Below are 17,844 nucleotides of genomic sequence, written 5' to 3' on the forward strand. Positions count from 1 at the left end.
TGTGGACTTGCGTTGTGCGCGAATGAATGAACACTGGTTTGCAAATGGACTCTGAATCACCCGTCTCGCCCTGACTAGAATCATAGGTATAAAGCACTCAGCAAAACATCGGCCAATCAGCAGCAATCAAGACGTTATTCTCTTTAACCTCGGCCCCGGGGCAAACTGATTTCCTTCAATCTTCTCCAGCCACTCGTTCCAACGGAGTGAGGATTTGAGAGAGATTCCGAGCTGGAGGTTGGCTAGGCGAGAGCAGAAGAGAAGGCACTCTGACCCTCACGAGGGGCGGGAAGGACTCACGCAGATTCACGGACGCAGCAGTATCTATTTATTTATTCCACCCCTGCCTCGCCCCGTGGGCAGCGGACAAAACGCTACGCTGGCCCGAGCAGCTCCGGCGACGGACAGCAATGGACCTTCTCTCACAAGGTCGCGTTTGCATCTGGGAGGGGACAGACGTCGGAACAGCTGGCCCTGTTATAAAATCCAAGGCACGCTGTGTGCTGCTGACACCCAGAGGCCACGGGGGCACTAAAAGGATGCTGAGGGAGGGAATCCGGTAATCCATGAAGAGGGTGACAGGTCACCTCCTGCTGGCGGATAAGAAGCCCTGGGAAGTAAGGTGGTGGGGTCAGGTGAGGCCGGGGATGGGAGGTCTCAGGTGACCTCCGAAGGCGGTGAATTTATTCTGTGTCTCAGAGGAGACGGACAGGGAGTATTTTTGGACACAAGCAGGCATGCGTCCATCTGGACTCTGGAAAAACAGCCAGAGCGTGAGAGTTCCAGGCAGTGTGTTGGAGACCCGCCTGCAGAGTGAAAATATTCAGAAATCACCGATTCAGGGTCAGTCCAGGCACAGGCTCCTGTGAGCTCTGCCACCACTTCCAGATTTCACAGGTCCACAGCCCTGACACATCAAATTATAAATGAACCCGGCCGGCGTGGTTGAGGGGCTGAGCATCAACCTATGAATCTGGTGATTCCTGGTCAGGGCACAGGCCCGGGTTGCGGCCTCCATCCCCATTTGGGGGCATGCAGGAGGCAGCCGATCCATGATTCTCTCTCATCACTGATGCTTCTCTGTCTTCCTCTCCCTCCCTCTCTGACATCAATAAAAATATATTTTAAAAAATAAACATTGGCCCATGGGAACCATTGAATGATTAAGTTGTGACAAAGCATATCACAGGGCTGGCACGTGGGTAGGATTCTCTCTGTGTTAGCGTCCATTTTCCATTTTCTTCTCCTCCTCCTCCTCCTCCTCCTCCTTCATCATTATCGTCATCATTTGCCTAGAGCGTGAAAGATTCATTAGGTGCTACTGCTCTCATCCAGCAAAAGAATAGTAAGACCAAGATCTGACAAACTGCCCTGAAAAGCAGCAGTGGACATAAATAGTTTGTCTTCGCTAAAATCATGTCAGGCACATCCCACAGATGCCCCGTTTCACACGGAGGGTCAGGCTGATGGCACTCGGAGATGAGCTGTGAGGGGCCTCAGCGCACACCTGTGTCCGCCGCTGCCAGGTGCCGGGATGCAGCAACCGCGGCGTTCCAAACGCACCTCAGGCGCCGATGGCCTGGCCATGTCCCAGCTGCACCTGGCCCCACGGGGAAGCATCAGAAAAGCTGCCCCTCCCCCATTCCTGGGGCAGCCAGCAGGCGGCGCCTGTGAGGAGCTGGTCTGGTCAGGACAGGATGTCATTGCCCCAGGTGATGGAGGAAGTTTGCTTACAAAGAAAGCTGACTCATTTCCGCATCTTGAATGGGGCTGGGCTGAGACTGAGCTCCCCCAGGACTGAGGGGAAAAATGGGGTTCACAGAGTCTGAGAGAATGTGCTTCTAAAAATAATGTCACAGAGACAGTGGCCCCTGTGGCAGCTGTGCGGAAACCCAGTGTCATTTCTCCGTGTTTAAAGTCTGTCTCAGAGTTAGGACTGAGTGTGTTTATTATAGAAATTGGTTTGCATTGTCTTCTTCAATAACCAGAAAGCAGCTGAAATCGGTTTGGCTCAGTGGATGGAGCATCGGCCTGCAGACTGAAAGGTCCCGGGTTGACTCCGGTCAAGGGCATGTACCTTGGTTGTGGGCACTTCCCCAGTAGGGGGTGTGCAGGAGGCAGCTGATCGATGATTCTTTCTCATCGATGTTTCTGTCTATCCCTCTCCCTTCCTCTCTGTGAAAAATAAATAAATTATATTTTAAAAAATAATCAGAAAGCAGCTGGGTACTCAGCCTTGCCCTGCACACACTGGGTCCGATAAATCAGGAGGCTCAGTCCTTGGGCGCTGTCCCCCCGGTGGTGCTGAAACCAGCAGCAGGCTGTCGCAGGCTCAGGACCACACACCCTGAGGATTCTTTCCTGGCCTCTGACTCTGAGGCGCCCTGGTTGGCTGCGCCCAGATTGTTCCTCACAGGATGACCTGTGAGCACCTGGCCGCCGGGCCCTCCTGCCCCGAGGGAGGCCCCGAGCTCTCGGGTCGCGCAGAGAGAAGATTCTTGAGGCCGAAGCTGCTCCTCTGGACCTCCCTCCTCCTGGATGGAGAGGCCTGGCCTGGAGAACTTCCCCTGAGCAGCGCTGTCAGGCTGCCTCTGGGCTTCTCATCCTATTGCTGCCTGCCTCATCCTATTGCTGGCTGCCTCATCCTATTGCTGCCTGCCTCATCCTATTGCTGGCTGCCTCATCCTATTGCTGGCTGTCTCATCCTATTGCTGCCTGCCTCATCCTATTGCTGGCTGCCTCATCCTATTGTTGGGTGTCTCATCCTATTGCTGCCTGCCTCATCCTATTGCTAGCTGTCTCATCCTATTGCTGCCTGTCTAATCTTATTGTTGGCTGTTTCATCCTATTGCTGGCCTGTCCCAGACATTTCTGGGCTCCGTTCCCAGTGATTCCCTGATGTTCAGTCCTTAAGCCTCAGAGGATGGGATCTGTCATGCTCCCTCCCATAGGGTCCTCTGCACGACCTCGGGTCTGGCCTAGTTTGCTGAGTCCTGGGCATGGCCGCGCTCAATCCCGCTGGTCTGGGCCGAGTGCCTCTGTCTCTGTGGGGTCCGTGGGGTTTGTGTCCGAGCTGAAGAGCAGGTGTGAGTGGAGAGGGCAGGGAGCTGAGCCTGAGGAGGGCTCCTCTGGGAGCACCAGCGTGCAGGACCATCTTCTAGCACAGGAGAAAGCTGCCTGTTGTCAGGGCATCCCTGCACAGCTCTAGCCAGCGACGCGAGCGTTTCTAAAAAGTTTAAGAAATGGTCCCAGCCCAGGGGCTCCGTGGTGTGCAGTGACATCAGCAAAGGGGGCGTGCAGGAGGCAGTCCATCCATGACTCCCTCTCATCGTGAGCGGGGATGTTTCTGGACCGTGTGCCCTCCTGATCGGCCCAAGGAGACGGGGCAGAGCGGCGTCCAGAGGAGGGAGGGCACGGGCAGAGTGCACAGCCTGAGGGGACGGCTCGCTCAGAGGGGCGGCCTGCTCTGTCCTGCCCTGTGGCTCATAGAGGTGTCTCGGCTGAAGTCAGTGCCGTGAGCCCCACGCCCCACTCTGCTGTGGCAGCAGGAAACCCCGGCTGAACCATTACAGGAAGCGAACTGGCCTGGATTCCGCGCTTCGCTGGGCAGACTTGGAAAGCAAAAGCGGGAACATGGTCCCCTCCACGCCTCCATGGGGCGGCTGGTTCCCGCTGCCCATCCAGCGCGACGGGGTTTCTTGACCCAGTTTGAGAGGCCCCCTTCCAGCCAGCCACCGAGGGGTGTCTGTTCCTCTCCCGCCTCCTTCCCTGTAAGTCCAAATGCCTCTGTTCGCCTGATGGCGCCAGTTCATTGTCCTTGGTGTCCGCATTGGTTATTTAAATAGTCAGTGTAGCCCTGGAGGGTGTGGCTCAGTGGATAGTGTCAGCCTGCTGAGGAAAGGGCCCAGTCAGGGCACAGTAGGGGCATGCAGAAGGCAGTCTATCTATGATTATCTCTCATTGTTGACATTTCTGTCTTTCTCTCCCTCTCCCTGCCTCTCTGAAATCAATAAAATATATTTTTTAAGTAGTAATAAATAATAAACAGTCCTTGTTTCGTGCACAAACAGGCCCAGACTCCTGGGTCCAGTATTTCCTCTTTCTCTGCGTCATGCTCATGCTCAGGATTCCTGTCCCATCTCCACCATGGCTGTGGCGGCTCTCCCTGCGAAGGCAGCTTCAGAAAGCAGGGCCCAGTCCCAAGGCTGTGCAGCAGGGCTGTGGAGCCCCAGACGCTCTGCTCGCCCACCTCCCTTCTTCTGCCTCCTCCTCCTCCTCCTCCTCCTCCTCCTCCTCCTCCTCCTCCTCAGGTCCGATCTGGTTTCGTTGGGCCCTCTGAATGGTCATCTCTCCCTCAGGAGATCTGCAGCTTGGTCACACCTCCCAGGAGGCCTTTTCCACACGAGCTGACGTCACTGCAGGTCCCCGGAGGCGGCCGACACTCCCGTGGAAGGCATTCCCACGGGCTGTTCAGTGATTCTTTAAAATATAGATTACATATGGGAGAATGGAAGCTATTTCTAACAGAACGTGTGACACAGTCTCCCCAGGAAGGAAAGGGAGGCAGGGAGCCTTCCCGTAAGATGAGATGAAGACCATTTCGGACCCGCCGAGTCCCCTCCTCCCCCCACTCTCCCTTCTCCAGCCCCACCCCCAGTCAGCGCGCCATACATCCCGGCAGCCAGCAGCTCAGGTGGCACTGCCTCCCATAGGACACGCGTTCAGACAGGGGCTGGGCACTGAGGCAGTTGGCAGAGTCGAGGTTTGGATTCAGCTTTCACTGGCTGGGCACACATCGGCGCCGGTGTGTGAGTTGAAAGGGAACGTGGACATGGGAGCTGGGGGCAGATTTCCCGTGGCTGCTCTCACTCAGGGAGGGGAGGAAGTGGAAATGCTCCCACAGCTGCCAGGACTGGGGCCTGGGCCTGGCCCCACCTGCGCCCTGACCCAGCAGGGGCACTCACAGTGGGATGCTCGCAGCGGGCCACTCACAGGTGAGCCCACAAAGGGCCTCAGGTGCTTCGGCTACAAGCCAGTGGCTTCATTCCTCTGTATATACACGGATACACTTGCTGATTTTAGAGAGAAAGGGAGGGAGAGGGAGAGAGATAGAAACATCAGTGATGAGAGAGTCTATCTCTGAGCCACACGGGCCGGCCAGCGGCTTACATTCTTACAGGCCCTCTGCACTCACAGCACGGCTTTGTAAATAGATGGGACGGCATATATACAAACAATGGAACAACGAGCGCAGATACGTGGGAGTCACGGTAAAAACCTGCTTCGGGGACATGTACATGCGTGTCTGTGGAGCTGCTCAGTGCCGTGCTGGAGGTGCTCTCAGATCCACCTCGCAGGCTGGAAGCAGGCTCAGAAAGGATGGCCCAGCTACGGGGACTCAGCCGGCACATCACCGTGTGCCTGAGGCGCCCCGGCAGGTGACACTCGGACCGCCCGCCAGACCCACGTGTCAGAACATGGCACATGGCACACGGCACCCTTGGCTCCCAGGAGGCACAGACAGCCAGGGCCCACAGGTCCCCAGGGGGAAGGGTCGCTGGCCGTGGTGCTGACAGCGCGGCCACCCTGGGAGGCGGCCTGTCTGCAATCAGCTTGGAGGGAGGGCCGGGCCTGGTGTGAGAGGCATCCCCGTGTTGAAGCTGTGCTCTCCTCAGACGTGCTGTCATTCCCGGTCACCGCTCGTGGCCTGTGCCCATCTTCCTGGTACACGCTCCGTCCTCACGCGGGGAGGGACCGAGTTCCAGTTGTGGAGGCAGCGCTGCGCCCCCCGCGTGCTGTTTATCAAGCGAGGAAACCACTTATTCGAGTCTCTTCGGTGAAGCCCTGGCTAAGGGTTCAAATTGAGAAAGACCTAATTTCATCATTGGGCCTATTTTTTCAGAATTCTGTTAGAATTCATTACATTGAGGTTCTGGAGAAAACAGTAAGACATGGAAGGCAATTTTCTCGTGTCCGTGTCGTCAGTCAAGGAGAATCACATGTCCAGTATCTGAGCCTTCATCCACGGGGAGGCACACGCCTGTGCGTGTGGGCGGAGATGGATCCCCAATGGGTCCAGCTGCAAACGCGCCCGGCAGGGAGGGTGCAGCCGGGCGGGGGCTTGCCGTGGGCGCGGCGGGGGCCGTGGCCCTGTTGGCTGACCGGGCGTCCCTTCCCTCTCTTCCAGGCTCACGGGCATGAACCTGCCCTCGCCGGTCATCAGCAGCAGGAACTGGCTGCGGCTGCACTTCACCTCCGACGGCAACCACCGGCGCAAGGGCTTCAACGCCCAGTTCCAAGGTAAGCGCCTCCCCCTGGTCATGTCAGAAACACAAGAGGCTCCAAAGACCGCTGGTCCTGCCAGGCCCGGGAAGCGTGGGGTTCTCCTGCTGAGGACGGGGCCAGGGCTGCTGGCCTGAAAATGCCTCTGTCCCTGAGGGACCCGTTAATGGAGGAAGCCTGTGAGTGACACCCAGCACCTCATTGCGGTGGGTGCTTCTCCTTTTTCCATGTCCCACACAGAAAGGCAGAAGGACAGGTTCCTGAGCGGAGGAGCTGGGGATTAAGAAACAAAAGAAAGAAAGAGACAAGAGGCAGAAATAGATCCAAAAGCTGGGAGCCAGGTGGAGGCTGTCACTCTGATGGAGGGACAGTCACACCTGCCACAGACAGCACAGCACATGTGTGATCTCCAGAGGGGTTTAAGGTCAAAGAAGTTTTGGGTGTGCCCAGGTCCTATTCATTCCCTCACTCCTGAGATTTAGTGTATCAAGACCTGGGTAAGTCAAGGTCCTATTCGTTCCTCATTCCCAGCACGTGGATAAAGATGAGAAATGGGTACTGATCACCGTCTCTGACATTTTGGGAGGCTGTTTCCGGGGGACAGCCATTCCAGTCACCTGGACTCAGCTGGCATTAATTTAAAGGTCATCCATGTGCATTCCCAGGGGCCCTCTACACCTCATCCCTAAAGCTTTCCTGCTGCACCGTGCACTGCCACTTTCCCTTGTTTGGCAGCGATGATTGCTGAGTGTTAGTTAGTATCGATGAGTATTTACCCTAACTTCTCCTCGCCGGACGCGGTACATACGTGTCCCAGGGACCAGTGATGTCTCATCCCTGCATGAACACACGTCAGTGTGCCATCACGCCGCTCCGACCTCTGAAACAGATGGGTGGGGCGTAAACCCAGTTCCCCGATCAGTGATCTGTGTGCACAGGAACTCACAGCTGCATTGGGGTCCATGGAGGCTGGCCCTCACACTGTCTCTGTGTCCAGGTTCTCGTGTGTGCACCTGTACGTGCGGCATTGTTTCCCCTGTGTTTCTAATAACCCAACATCCCCATCCACCCCGTGGAAAGAATCAGGTCTAGTAAGAGGCCGTTGGGAACAATTCCACTTTCATTTGCAAATAAAGGGTCTGACGGCTAAACAGTGAGATGGTTTCCCAAGCAAAGACCTCCAGTGTCCCCCAGACACGGCCTGGAGAAGGTCCATTCAGCTCAGGCATGAGCCCCAGGGGTGCCAGGTCCCCCAAAGGGGAAAGCGGGGGACTCCCCGCCCACCCCAGAACCTCTTCGGTCAGAAGGATGGAGGATTGGCAAACAGCTCCCGGGAAAGGCACAAGCCAGCAGGGCTAGCCCCACGGGAGACGTCAGCCATGTTCCACCGATGGATCTGAATCACGAATCCGTGAGGAGAACGCCAACCACCGCCATGCAGCCAGGACACTACGTCTGTGCCGGGGTTTCCCAGCCACAGCCCCCCTCCTCCAAGGCCCCAAAGGGTGACTGGCACCACCCTACAGGGAACCGAGGGGAGCAGCACTCCCACAGATCGGTGCCTGTGGCCTCCGCACAGGGATTCCGGGAGAGACAAGCCACGGGCAGCGACGCGAGGAGACTAGACGTGGGGGATCCGAGGGGCACACCGGCCTACAGAGTGGCCAGAGCTCACCGTGTCGGCGGTGGGCTCCGAAGGACGCGTGTAATGGCCGTGGTGAGCAGAAACATCCGCACACGAGGCAGAAGAGACGAAAAGGTGCGGATGGGACGTGACCTACATCCGGCTGCACGCGATGGAGCCGGGGTCTCTCAGGCTGCTGTGGGAGCTGGACGCAGGACCACGTTTTGTTGTTTTTCTTTGCACATGGGCCTCGTTTCCCAGAGGCCTCCAGGCCCAAGGCCAGGGCACAGCCGGCTGAACGTGGGAGAGTGGCTCAACACTGCCCCCTTGTGGAACGAACCCAGACCGAACGGAGCGACCAGATGTTACCGTAGCAACAAGATGACTGACAAACACAGGAGTCAGAGGCTGAAGACGGAGCAGACGGAGGATCTCAGACAGAAGGGGGGTGGGGGATTAACCAGTGCATTGGCGTGCGTATTTGCCTTGCCCAGGACACAGACAGACAATAGGGTGGTGAGGGCCTGGGTGGGGTGAGAACCAGGTGATGGGGGGCAATGGGAGGAAGCAGGAATCTGTAATATTTCAACAATAAATATTAAAGAAGAAGGAGGAGGAGGAGGAGGAAGAGGAGGAGGAGGAGGAGAAGAAGAGAGAGAGAGAGAGAGAGAGAGAGAGAGAGAGAGAGAGAGAGAGAGAGAGAGAAAGAAAGAAAGAAAGAAAGAAAGAAAGAAAGAAAGAAAGAAAGAAAGAAAGAAAGAAAGAAAGAAAGAAAGAAACATTCACCGCAAGACCCTCGGAGCCTCCATGGAGGGCGGAGCTTCCGCGGAAGGCTTGGCATTGGCTGTCCTGCCTCTAAGGGCAGATGACCCGGATGAATGGGAGCTTCAGGCCTGGGGGTAGGGAGGCAGGAGACACAGCAGTAGCTCCTCTGAAGTTCAACTCAGAGACCACGCAGTGCGGGGCCAACAGTCCCTGCAGCTCTGCCCTCCAGCGGCACCAGGAGGCCTGGTCTTACCCGGGAGGCCCAGGGGGACCTTCTCCCCACGAGAAAAGAACATGGCTCCTCTCTCTTCCCCCGGCAACCACGGGAGACGTGCTGGCGCTGTGCTTCTATTTCAGCGACACGGACCCAGGACAAAGGCGCTCTGGGGGACCAGCGCAGCTGCCAGCAGGAGCGCCCAGCGATGAGCAGCTAGGACGGTGTTCAGACAACTGCAGCTCGCGAGCCACATGCAGCTCTTTGGCCCCTGGAGGGTGGCTCTTCCACAAAATACCACGGCCTGAGCGAGTCTATTTTGAAGAAGTGGCATCAGAAGAAGTTTAAGTTTAAAAAATGTGGCTCTCCAAAGAAATTTCAATCGTGTACTGTTGATATAAGGCTCTGTAGACTAATGAGTTTGCCGACCACTGGGCTAGGATGCATGGGAGCCACAGTGAGGACAGCAGCGAGAACACACTGTGCCTTCCCTAATACCTTTCCCCACGCCTTCCCCCACGCCCGCCCAGTGCCCTGCCCATGCTCAGCCCTGGAATCTGACCCCGGGTGATGTGGGGAGGAGGGAGCCCTTTTTAGCAAACATGCATTTCTCCGCTCACAGTGCGTTTGTAACATCGGAGACCCCTTCTCCTCCGCGGCTACTCTGGGGACTATGACCATTCCACCCGGTCCCTTGAAGAAAGCCGATGGCAGACGAGCTGGATTTCTCTGACCCCCCTCCCCACCTCCACACCACCCCGTGGTCCCCGCACTGCGTACGCAGCAGAGGGCGGTCTCTCCAGGAGAAATCGCTGGCCCAGGACACAGTGGCTGCGGAATGCCATCACCTCACAAACCAAGGAGCACAGTCTTTGCCCAGACGCTCTTCTGGGCAAACACACAGCCCCCGCCATAAAAACGTCTTCCTTCCCAGCTTCTGTCTCTGCGTTCTTCATCCTCTGAGTCTTTTCCTCTTTGGCTTTGACCTCTCCCGTCACCCAATCAAGTTACGGCAAAAGCAGCGGGGTGAGGTTGATTGACAGGTAGGTTGATTGACAGGTAGGGCAACTCTGTCCTGGCTGCTCTTCAGATACATTCCCTTCCCAGGAGCATGGGAGCATGGGACGTGGAGAGGCCGGGGCCTGGGTGTATCTGCAGTGCCAGCGGGTATGCTGAGCTCCTGGGCCGATCGATTTACGTGGGACGCATTATTTTTTTTTTAAATCAGCAGAAAACTGAGCCCATGCTGCCTGCTGCCTCCATCGTTAATTATAATTAAATAATCACCTTGTTAGCACCATCTGTCATCCTGACGTGTCCGACGTCTGCAAGATGGATTTCATAGGTGAATCAATCTCAGACGGTGAAGGAGCCTCGTGCGTGCTGAGCTCCGGTTTCCACGTGTCTCCCCGGCCGTTGTAAGAACACAGTTTTCACAGATTGAAATGCCATTGATTGCTGCGGCTGGTAAATCACGTCGGAAGTGTGTGTCGTGAATTCCCCATTCTGCTGAGGACGCCCAGTCCCATACATCACGGCAAGGCCTGGCTGCGGATCTACATCTTGCGCTGACGCCAATAATTAGCGCTCCTTCCCGGGGACGGCTCTGTGCCGCCATTGATTTCCCCATTTACTCAGAGCGATGGCATTACTAGACAGCGGAGATTTGCATGCTGTTGACAGTGTGTTTTGGAAAATGAGGAGCTTTCTCTGTCCAGACGAACTCCAGTTTGGATGGAATGTGTGCGTTCCGCGGTTCTTCTCTCTGACGCTGGTTCTACGGCTGCTCCCGGGCCGTGGGCCTCCCGTGGTCCTGGCAAACCCTGGTTCCCATCCCCGAGGCAGAGGCACCGGTGCTGAGCGGCTGAGCGGGGTCCCTGGTCCGAGGAGGAGCTGCCTGGGGCATGGCTGCTCGGGGTCACACAGGTATGGCTCCCGTTGGACAAACACCTTTGGCCCAAGTCCTCGCCTTCGGCACGGTGCCACCTTGGCTTCGGAGACTGCCCCCCTCGCCCCTGTGAGAGGGAGAAGCAGGGGATATGGGCGTGCCTCTCGGTGTGGTAAGAGCCGTGAGGTGAGGGTCCGTCCGCGAGAGCTGTGGGGTGTGCCAGGCCAGGGGATCCACCTCTGTGGCAGGGGTCCTCTGGTGACGAGACACAGGGGTAGTTTCTCACTAACACAGCAGCATGTGTGGAAGCAGAGTGTGCGGTTCCCTCCGCCAGATGGTTCGATTCCCCAGGCCGCCTCAGGAAGCAGTTGAGCTTCTGAGTTCATTCCAGGCTTTTAATTCAAAGTGCTTTCACGCAGTGATTTATTTTAAAACTTTTGTTTAAAATGTGAACACATGACAATCTTCGCCCTTTTACCTAAAACCCCTTGCGCTGAAACCTGGCTTTCCGTCCACGTCCGCGTGCGGGAGGCTCACCCCGGCCGGTCGGAGCCCCGCGCTGTCGGTGAGACAGGAGTGAGCAGAGAGGTGGCCACGGGCCGCTGGGCTCGGGTGTGAGGACCACGCGGCTCGGAGGGGCCGTCCGTGTGGGGTGTCTTCCCGACTCCTCATTGTCCTCATTCACCTCTGAGACCAGCGGCTCCGGCTCTCAGCTGGGCCCTCGGTCCCTCGCTCCTCCCACTCCTCTCTGCGATGGCGGCCGAGCCCTGGGGTCAGCAGGCCAGTTCCTCTGCGAGATGTTCCCATTCACCCCGTGGCAGCTGGGCGCGTGCAGGCGTCACCGGGGGCTCCGCACAGTCCGGAGGCTGAGAGCCAGGTGTCAGCAGTGACGGGGAAGGTGAGGTCCCGGGGGCCGTCTCCTCCCGCCTGCTCTTGCCACAAGGTCAGCAGGTGGCTGCCGGGACCGCTCCCCCCAGGCGACCCCGCAAGGGACGTCGAGCAGCATCCCCGCTCCATCAGCGCCTGCGGCTGCCGCTCAGCTTGACGAGGCACAGGCCACGCTGCTTGTTCTCTGGGTCACCATGGGAACCGTGGGGCATCGCCTCCTGTAGGAAGTCACCCAACCGATAACAATACATGTACAGGGCGTCCCCAAAGTGTGGCACACACTGAATAATTATAAAGGCAGTGTTTATTTTCTTTTAAATAATTTTTATTGATTTCAGAGAGGAAGGGGGAGGGAGGGAGGGAGGGAGAGAAACATCCATGATGAGAGAGAATCATTGACCAGCTGCCTCCTGCACGCCCCCTACTGGGGATCAAGCCTGCAACCAGGGCATATGCCCTGACTGGGAATCGAACCCTGATTCTTTGGTTCCTAGGTAGATACTCAACCACTGAGCCACACCAGCCGGACAACAGTGCTTATGAACATACATTTCAATTTCTAAATTGAGCTATCAGCCGTTGGAGTGAGTGTACATTTTGAGGACACACCGCATTAAGAATATGTAAATCAGATACGGCCGGCATATTGTTACCCTTGGCTGTGGACAGATGATTAATCACCGCTGTCTCAGCCCTCCGGAGTTCATAATGTAATTAGTGGCTCTCAACATATCTGGGTCAGATGCCCCATTGAAAATGCAGCAGAAGCTACGAATCTCCCCGTCTGCACGAGATCTCACAGGCATGTTTGTGAGCCACAGGTTTGCCTGCCACCTGGGGTCACCGTGGGATTTCCGGTTGTGAGTTATGGGAATTTACAGTGACACAGAGCGAGAACGCTCCTGCTCAGCGGGGGCCGCGGGAGACCGCGTGCGGAGCGGTGATGGATACAGACAGGCGTAGAGGCGGCACAGGCAGAGGCGTTGCTGACAGGTGTCTGTCGGCGGAGCAGGGGCGTGTGACGAGGACAGGAGCGGGCCATGGGTGGATGTGAAGCCGAGGGAAAAGGAGAACATTCAGCCTGAAAGAGCAATCAGGGAGGCAAATTGGGAAATCAAGAGCGCTGGGGAGAGGCGGAACGGATCTGACGTCTGTAGGAGATGATGAAGAAGGGCGTGCTGGCCACAGGGTGACTGGCATGATCAGGAACTCGAACCGGGTTGTTGGGGACAGAGGTGGGTGGGGAGCGCCGGGGGTCAGGGAGACCTCACAGAGGGGCGGTGGGGACAGAAACCAGCGTGTGGTCACCGCAGACAAACTCCCTTTCGACGACCAGTTCTTCCAAGGACGCCCGCCATTCAGAGGGCAGGAGGCCAGGCAGGGCTTGTACGCGGGGAGGGCTTATCCAGGCTGACAGCGGAGTGGTTAGGGGGTGATCAGGCAGGCAGGCAGAGTGGTTAGTTAGGGGCGATCAGGCAGGCAGGCAGGTGAGTGGTTACGAGCCAGCAGTCCTGGATTGTGAGAGGGATGCCCGACCCGTTTAGGCCCGATCCCATGTAGGGAGAGAGAAAGCGTCCCACAGAATGGACTCCCCTGTGGGGAGGGTCCCACCGACTTCCTGTTTCCGTGGTTTATTCCACCGGCATTGGGCGTAAACAGGCGCAAACAGGACCCCTCAAAGGGTCCCAGATTGGAGAGGGTGCAGGCTGGTGCAGGCTGCACTGAAGGTCACCCCCACCCCCCTGGTGAATTTCATGCACTGGGCCTCTTGTAATAATAAATAAAAAAACATTTAAAAAAAAAAAAAGAAAAAGTATGACCTTGAACCAGCTTTGACCCTCTGGTATGGCATCAGCTCCCAGGAGGTCCCGAGGCCACTAGCCCTGAGCCAGCACCGCGTCTCCTATCTCCCTCCTTCCCCAGCTGCCCTGTCCACTGGCCTGGCCAGCAAGGCTTTCTGAGTGAGAGGAGAGACAGATGCTGTCCCTGCAGAACCACTGTCCCCTGGGAATGTGCAAGTGGAGGGTTCGAAGCTGGTGAAAGGGTGTTACACTCAGGTAATTCAAATCAACGTTTAAGATGGAAATCAGTCCATTCTTATGAAGGTGAGCACCTTCGGGACAGCCCACACTCAGAGCTCAGCGCGAGAGGCAGGGGCAGGGGCAGGGGCAGAGGCAGGGGTCGGGGCAGAGGCAGGGGCAGGGGCGGGGGCAGGGGCAGGGGCAGGGGCAGAGGCAGGGGCAGGGGCAGAGGCAGGGGCAGGGGCAGGGGCAGAGATAGAGGCAGGGGCGGGGGCAGGGCTGGGGCAGGGGCAGAGACAGGGGCAGGGGAGGGGCAGGGCAGAGACAGAGGCAGGGGCGGGGGCAGAGACAGAGGCAGGGGCAGGGCAGAGATAGAGGCAGGGGCGGGGGCAGGGCTGGGGCAGGGGCAGGGGTGGAGGCAGGGGCAGAGGCAGGGCCAGGGGCAGGGGCAGAGACAGGGGCAGGGGAGGGGCAGGGCAGAGACAGAGGCAGGGGCGGGGGCAGGGCTGGGGCAGGGGCAGGGGTGGAGGCAGGGGCAGGGGCAGGGGCAGAGACAGGGGCAGGGGCGGGGGCAGGGCTGGGGCAGAGGCAGGGGCAGGGGCAGAGACAGGGGCAGGGGAGGGGCAGGGCAGAGACAGAGGCAGGGGCGGGGGCAGAGACAGGGGCAGGGGAGGGGCAGGGCAGAGACAGAGGCAGGGGCGGGGGCAGGGCTGGGGCAGGGGCAGGGGTGGAGGCAGGGGCAGGGGCAGGGGCAGAGGCAGGGGCGGGGTCTAGGAGGAGCTGACTCAGCCAAGAGTCCCAGCTGCCTCCTGACCCCTAGGAGGTGACATTCAAGATCGCCTCTATTAGGAGGACACGTTCCTCTTTGAAAACCTTCTGATGGACTGTTTCTCGGGAAAATCCATTTGGCGTAAAATTTTCTAATTACAAAAAGGCTCAGAACCGGGTAGGAATGGTGGCTCCAATGAAAACATGGCCATCATTGCTGCGAAGCCTGTGAGAAGCAGTCACCGTGGCGGACTAAAATCACACGGATTTAAATGCAGCGACACTCTCGCCTCTGTGGAAGTTTTGTTCCTCTGAGGAAGGAGAGTTCTGTAGCGGGTCTGTTTTTCCCAACTTCTTCTGTATCTCCGGGGTCCTCCGGTGACCCCAGGCGTGTCCCAGAGCGCGTTCGGGATGGGGATTCTGGAGATGAAAGAGCTTTGGCATGAATCTTCTCCCACTTTTTAGAGAAAATGCCATCATTACCCCAAGAATAGAGGCTGCGCTCTTTAACCCCTGACTTCAGGGACCGCCTCTCTGTAATACGCCTGCCTCTTTACTGCTATAAAAATGGAAATATTTTAATATGCCACCCCTCGACCTGAACTGGCTATAAAACCCACAGACATCACCGTGATGTGTGCGTGTGGATCCTAGCGTAATGCTCACGAATACATCCCGCACCGTCCGCGTCCTGTTAACATTCTCTTTCCGAATCTCCTGTGCCTCGCAATGCTCTCTGCCCGGGCGGCTGTTTCCATGGCCGGCCGTCATTGTGAAATGGAGTCTGCGCTCGGGTGATGCCTCTCGGGCCTCATTTCATTAGCGGGTTTCGATCCGGTGACTCCGGGGGGAGGGGCGGGGAGGGGGAGCGTGTGACACCTCAGGTCTGTGAGGTTTTCTCAGCCACAAGCAGGCAGGAGGCCAGTCAGGTGTTCTGTGCTGCGTGCCGCGCGTGGGGCAGGCAGGCGTGGCAACCCACAAGTGAAATCTCGTGAAGTGAGACTCAGGGGCCATCCAGAAAAGCTGCAGGTTGGCTAGAGGAAGGATCGATATTGAAACGGAACTTTTGGACTGAAACCCGGATTCTTTGTCCGCCGGAGTCAAAGAATGAATCCACGGACAGAGGGCAGGATAGCAAAGGTGGAGATTAATTAAAGAACAAGTACAGCCAAAACCAGTTTGGCTCAGCGGATAGATCGTAGGCCTGCGGACTGAAAAGTCCCAGGTTCGATTCCAGTCAAGGGCATGTACCTTGGTTGCGGGCACATCCCCAGTAGGGGGTGTGCAAGAGGCAGCTGGTCGATGTTTCTCTCTCATCGATGTTTCTCACTCTCTATCTCTCTCTCTTCCTCTCTGTATAAAATCAATAAAATATATTTTTAAAAAAGAACAAGTACAGACTCCCACGTAAGGAGGAGAAAGGGCCCCATGGTTTTCCTGTTTCCATGGTTTTTAAAGGGTGCAGGTCCTGTGTCCTGATATCCCCTCTGATTGGTCAATATTTCCTTTCGATTGGTTACTATAGTGACTCCTGAGGCCCTCCTCCCTCATCGTCCTTCCATTCCTTCTAGACTTTCCTCCTTCTTTGTTCTGTAAATAGAGACCTGCTTGGGCCACTTCCACTTCCCGCATCTGAAGGAAATGGCCCTTCTCCCTGTCTTAGCCCCTGTGTTCCTCCATGGACCCGAGCCTAAAACTTCCCCGAACCTGCCCGTGTTCCCCTAACAGTCCTGCTTCAGGGCCATCTCCTTTGTTCCCCTGGAAATTGTCATGTTGTAAAACTGTGAACAGGAAGTTTATTCCTTGCAGATTTAAAGTCACCCTCCAGTTGCCCGCCCAGATTCCCCCCCCCCCGCTCCCCCTCCCCCTCCCAGAAAAGGCCCGTTTTTCCTCCTACAGGGAGTTCAGTGGTTTGTGATGAGAATCTCCCAGCATGGCCCTCCCCGGAGCGCTGGACCGCTGGCCAGAGCTGAAGGCCGTCCTCACTGTGGAGGCGGGCGAGGCCCAGGTCAGGCACCAGGGGGCGTTCCCGGAGCTGTAAGATGGCCCTCCGGCTCCGCTTTACTCTCGCCCTGTACTCCCTGGCTCCGGCCGCTGTGGGAGCTCCCGGGGGTGTGGGGAGAGCCTGAGCCTCACAGCACGGCCTGAGCTTGGAAGGCAGAGGCTGGGCTTGGCAGCTGTGGCACATTTTCTTTCTTTCTTTTTTTTTTTTTTTTTAAATATATTTTATTGATTTTTTTTACAGAGAGGAAGGGAGAGAAAGGGATAGAGAGTTAGAAACATCGATGAGAGAGAATCATTGATCAGCTGCCTCTTGCACACCCCCTACTGGGGATGTGCCCACAACCAAGGTGCATGCCCCTGACCAGAATTGAACCAGGGACCCTTCAGTCTGCAGGCCGATGCTCTATCCACTGAGCCACACCGGTTTCGGCAGCTGCGACCCATTTTCCTGGGCCGGCAGAGGGTGGCGGGCAGCCCAGCTGGCTGGAGATGCTCAGTCACCGGGAGGTGCCCCCGGGGGCGTGATGGGAGTTGATGTGGAGGAAAGGTGCTGCCCCATGAGGGACTCGGGCGGGAGAGACCAGCCCTGGCAGAGCCAGTCGGGTCGCGGGCTTGGTCCCCGGTAGGAGGCGTGCGGGAGGCAGCCAGGATGGTGCTGAAGAACGTATGTGGGCCTTACCCTTTAATGGAATCCCAAATCAGTCCCAGCGCCGGTTGCTGAGCGTTCTGGAGATGAGGGGCTAAATTCCCCAGGAGGAAGGATTCGGGTCGATGCCACGCGGACGTGTCTTTCCCCGGAGGAGAGGCAGGCCGTCTCCGCTGGCCGCTCGCACGGACAGGTCACCGCCGCTAATCGGCTTATCGCCGAGGGAGGGAGATCAATGATTATCCCTTTAGAGAGCAGCTGTCCGGGATAAAGTCTCCAAATTCCTTCACAGGCGGCGAAGGAAATGCAATTTTCAGTAAAGCGGCCATCCGCCCGGCTCCATCTGCTGGAGGTCAAGCTGGTGAGGGTGCCCGCGGGGGTCCGTGAGCACTTCCTGGGACTCAGTGCAGGCCCTCGGGTCACTGAGGCGTTGGCCAGCGCCCCTAAATCCCGCCGCAGCCGAGGGGGGGCCTGTGACCTGTGGGGGGACGTGTCCGGGGTCCCCTCACACGGCTCTGCACATGTGTCTCACCGGGGTGACTCGCCGAGGACTCCGGGTGCCCCCGCTCTGCTGTCCACGCCTCAGTGTGGCCACGGGCGCTCACAGTCCCACACGCCTGGTCCCAGGAGAGCCGCTGGCAGGTGAGGAGCCGAGGCCATGGCCCCGGTCCAGGGCTCAGTGCACAGGGTGAGTGGGGAGGGGAGGGAGCAGCTGGCCCCATCCTGGCGCAGCCCACAGCCCCG

The 17,844-nt window shown here is 57.6% G+C and overlaps 1 protein-coding gene across 34 annotated transcripts in view; it reads left to right on the forward strand.

Moving 5' to 3' along the window:
• Nucleotides 1-17,844, forward strand: part of CSMD1 (CUB and Sushi multiple domains 1) — a 574,681-nt gene that overhangs the window by 349,145 nt on the left and 207,692 nt on the right. For all 34 annotated transcript variants that reach the window (XR_014794550.1, XR_014794551.1, XR_014794558.1 and 31 more), the window contains exon 6: nt 6,188-6,300. Coding sequence is in view for 3 of the 34 variants with exons in the window: in XM_084878313.1 (XP_084734439.1) it covers nt 6,188-6,300 (113 nt within the window). In the remaining 31 variants the exon portion in view is untranslated. The remainder of the gene's footprint in view (nt 1-6,187; nt 6,301-17,844) is intronic.

Source organism: Pipistrellus hanaki (assembly GCF_964339955.1).
Source record: "Pipistrellus hanaki genome assembly, chromosome: 3".
NCBI classification, from domain to species: domain Eukaryota; kingdom Metazoa; phylum Chordata; class Mammalia; order Chiroptera; family Vespertilionidae; genus Pipistrellus; species Pipistrellus hanaki.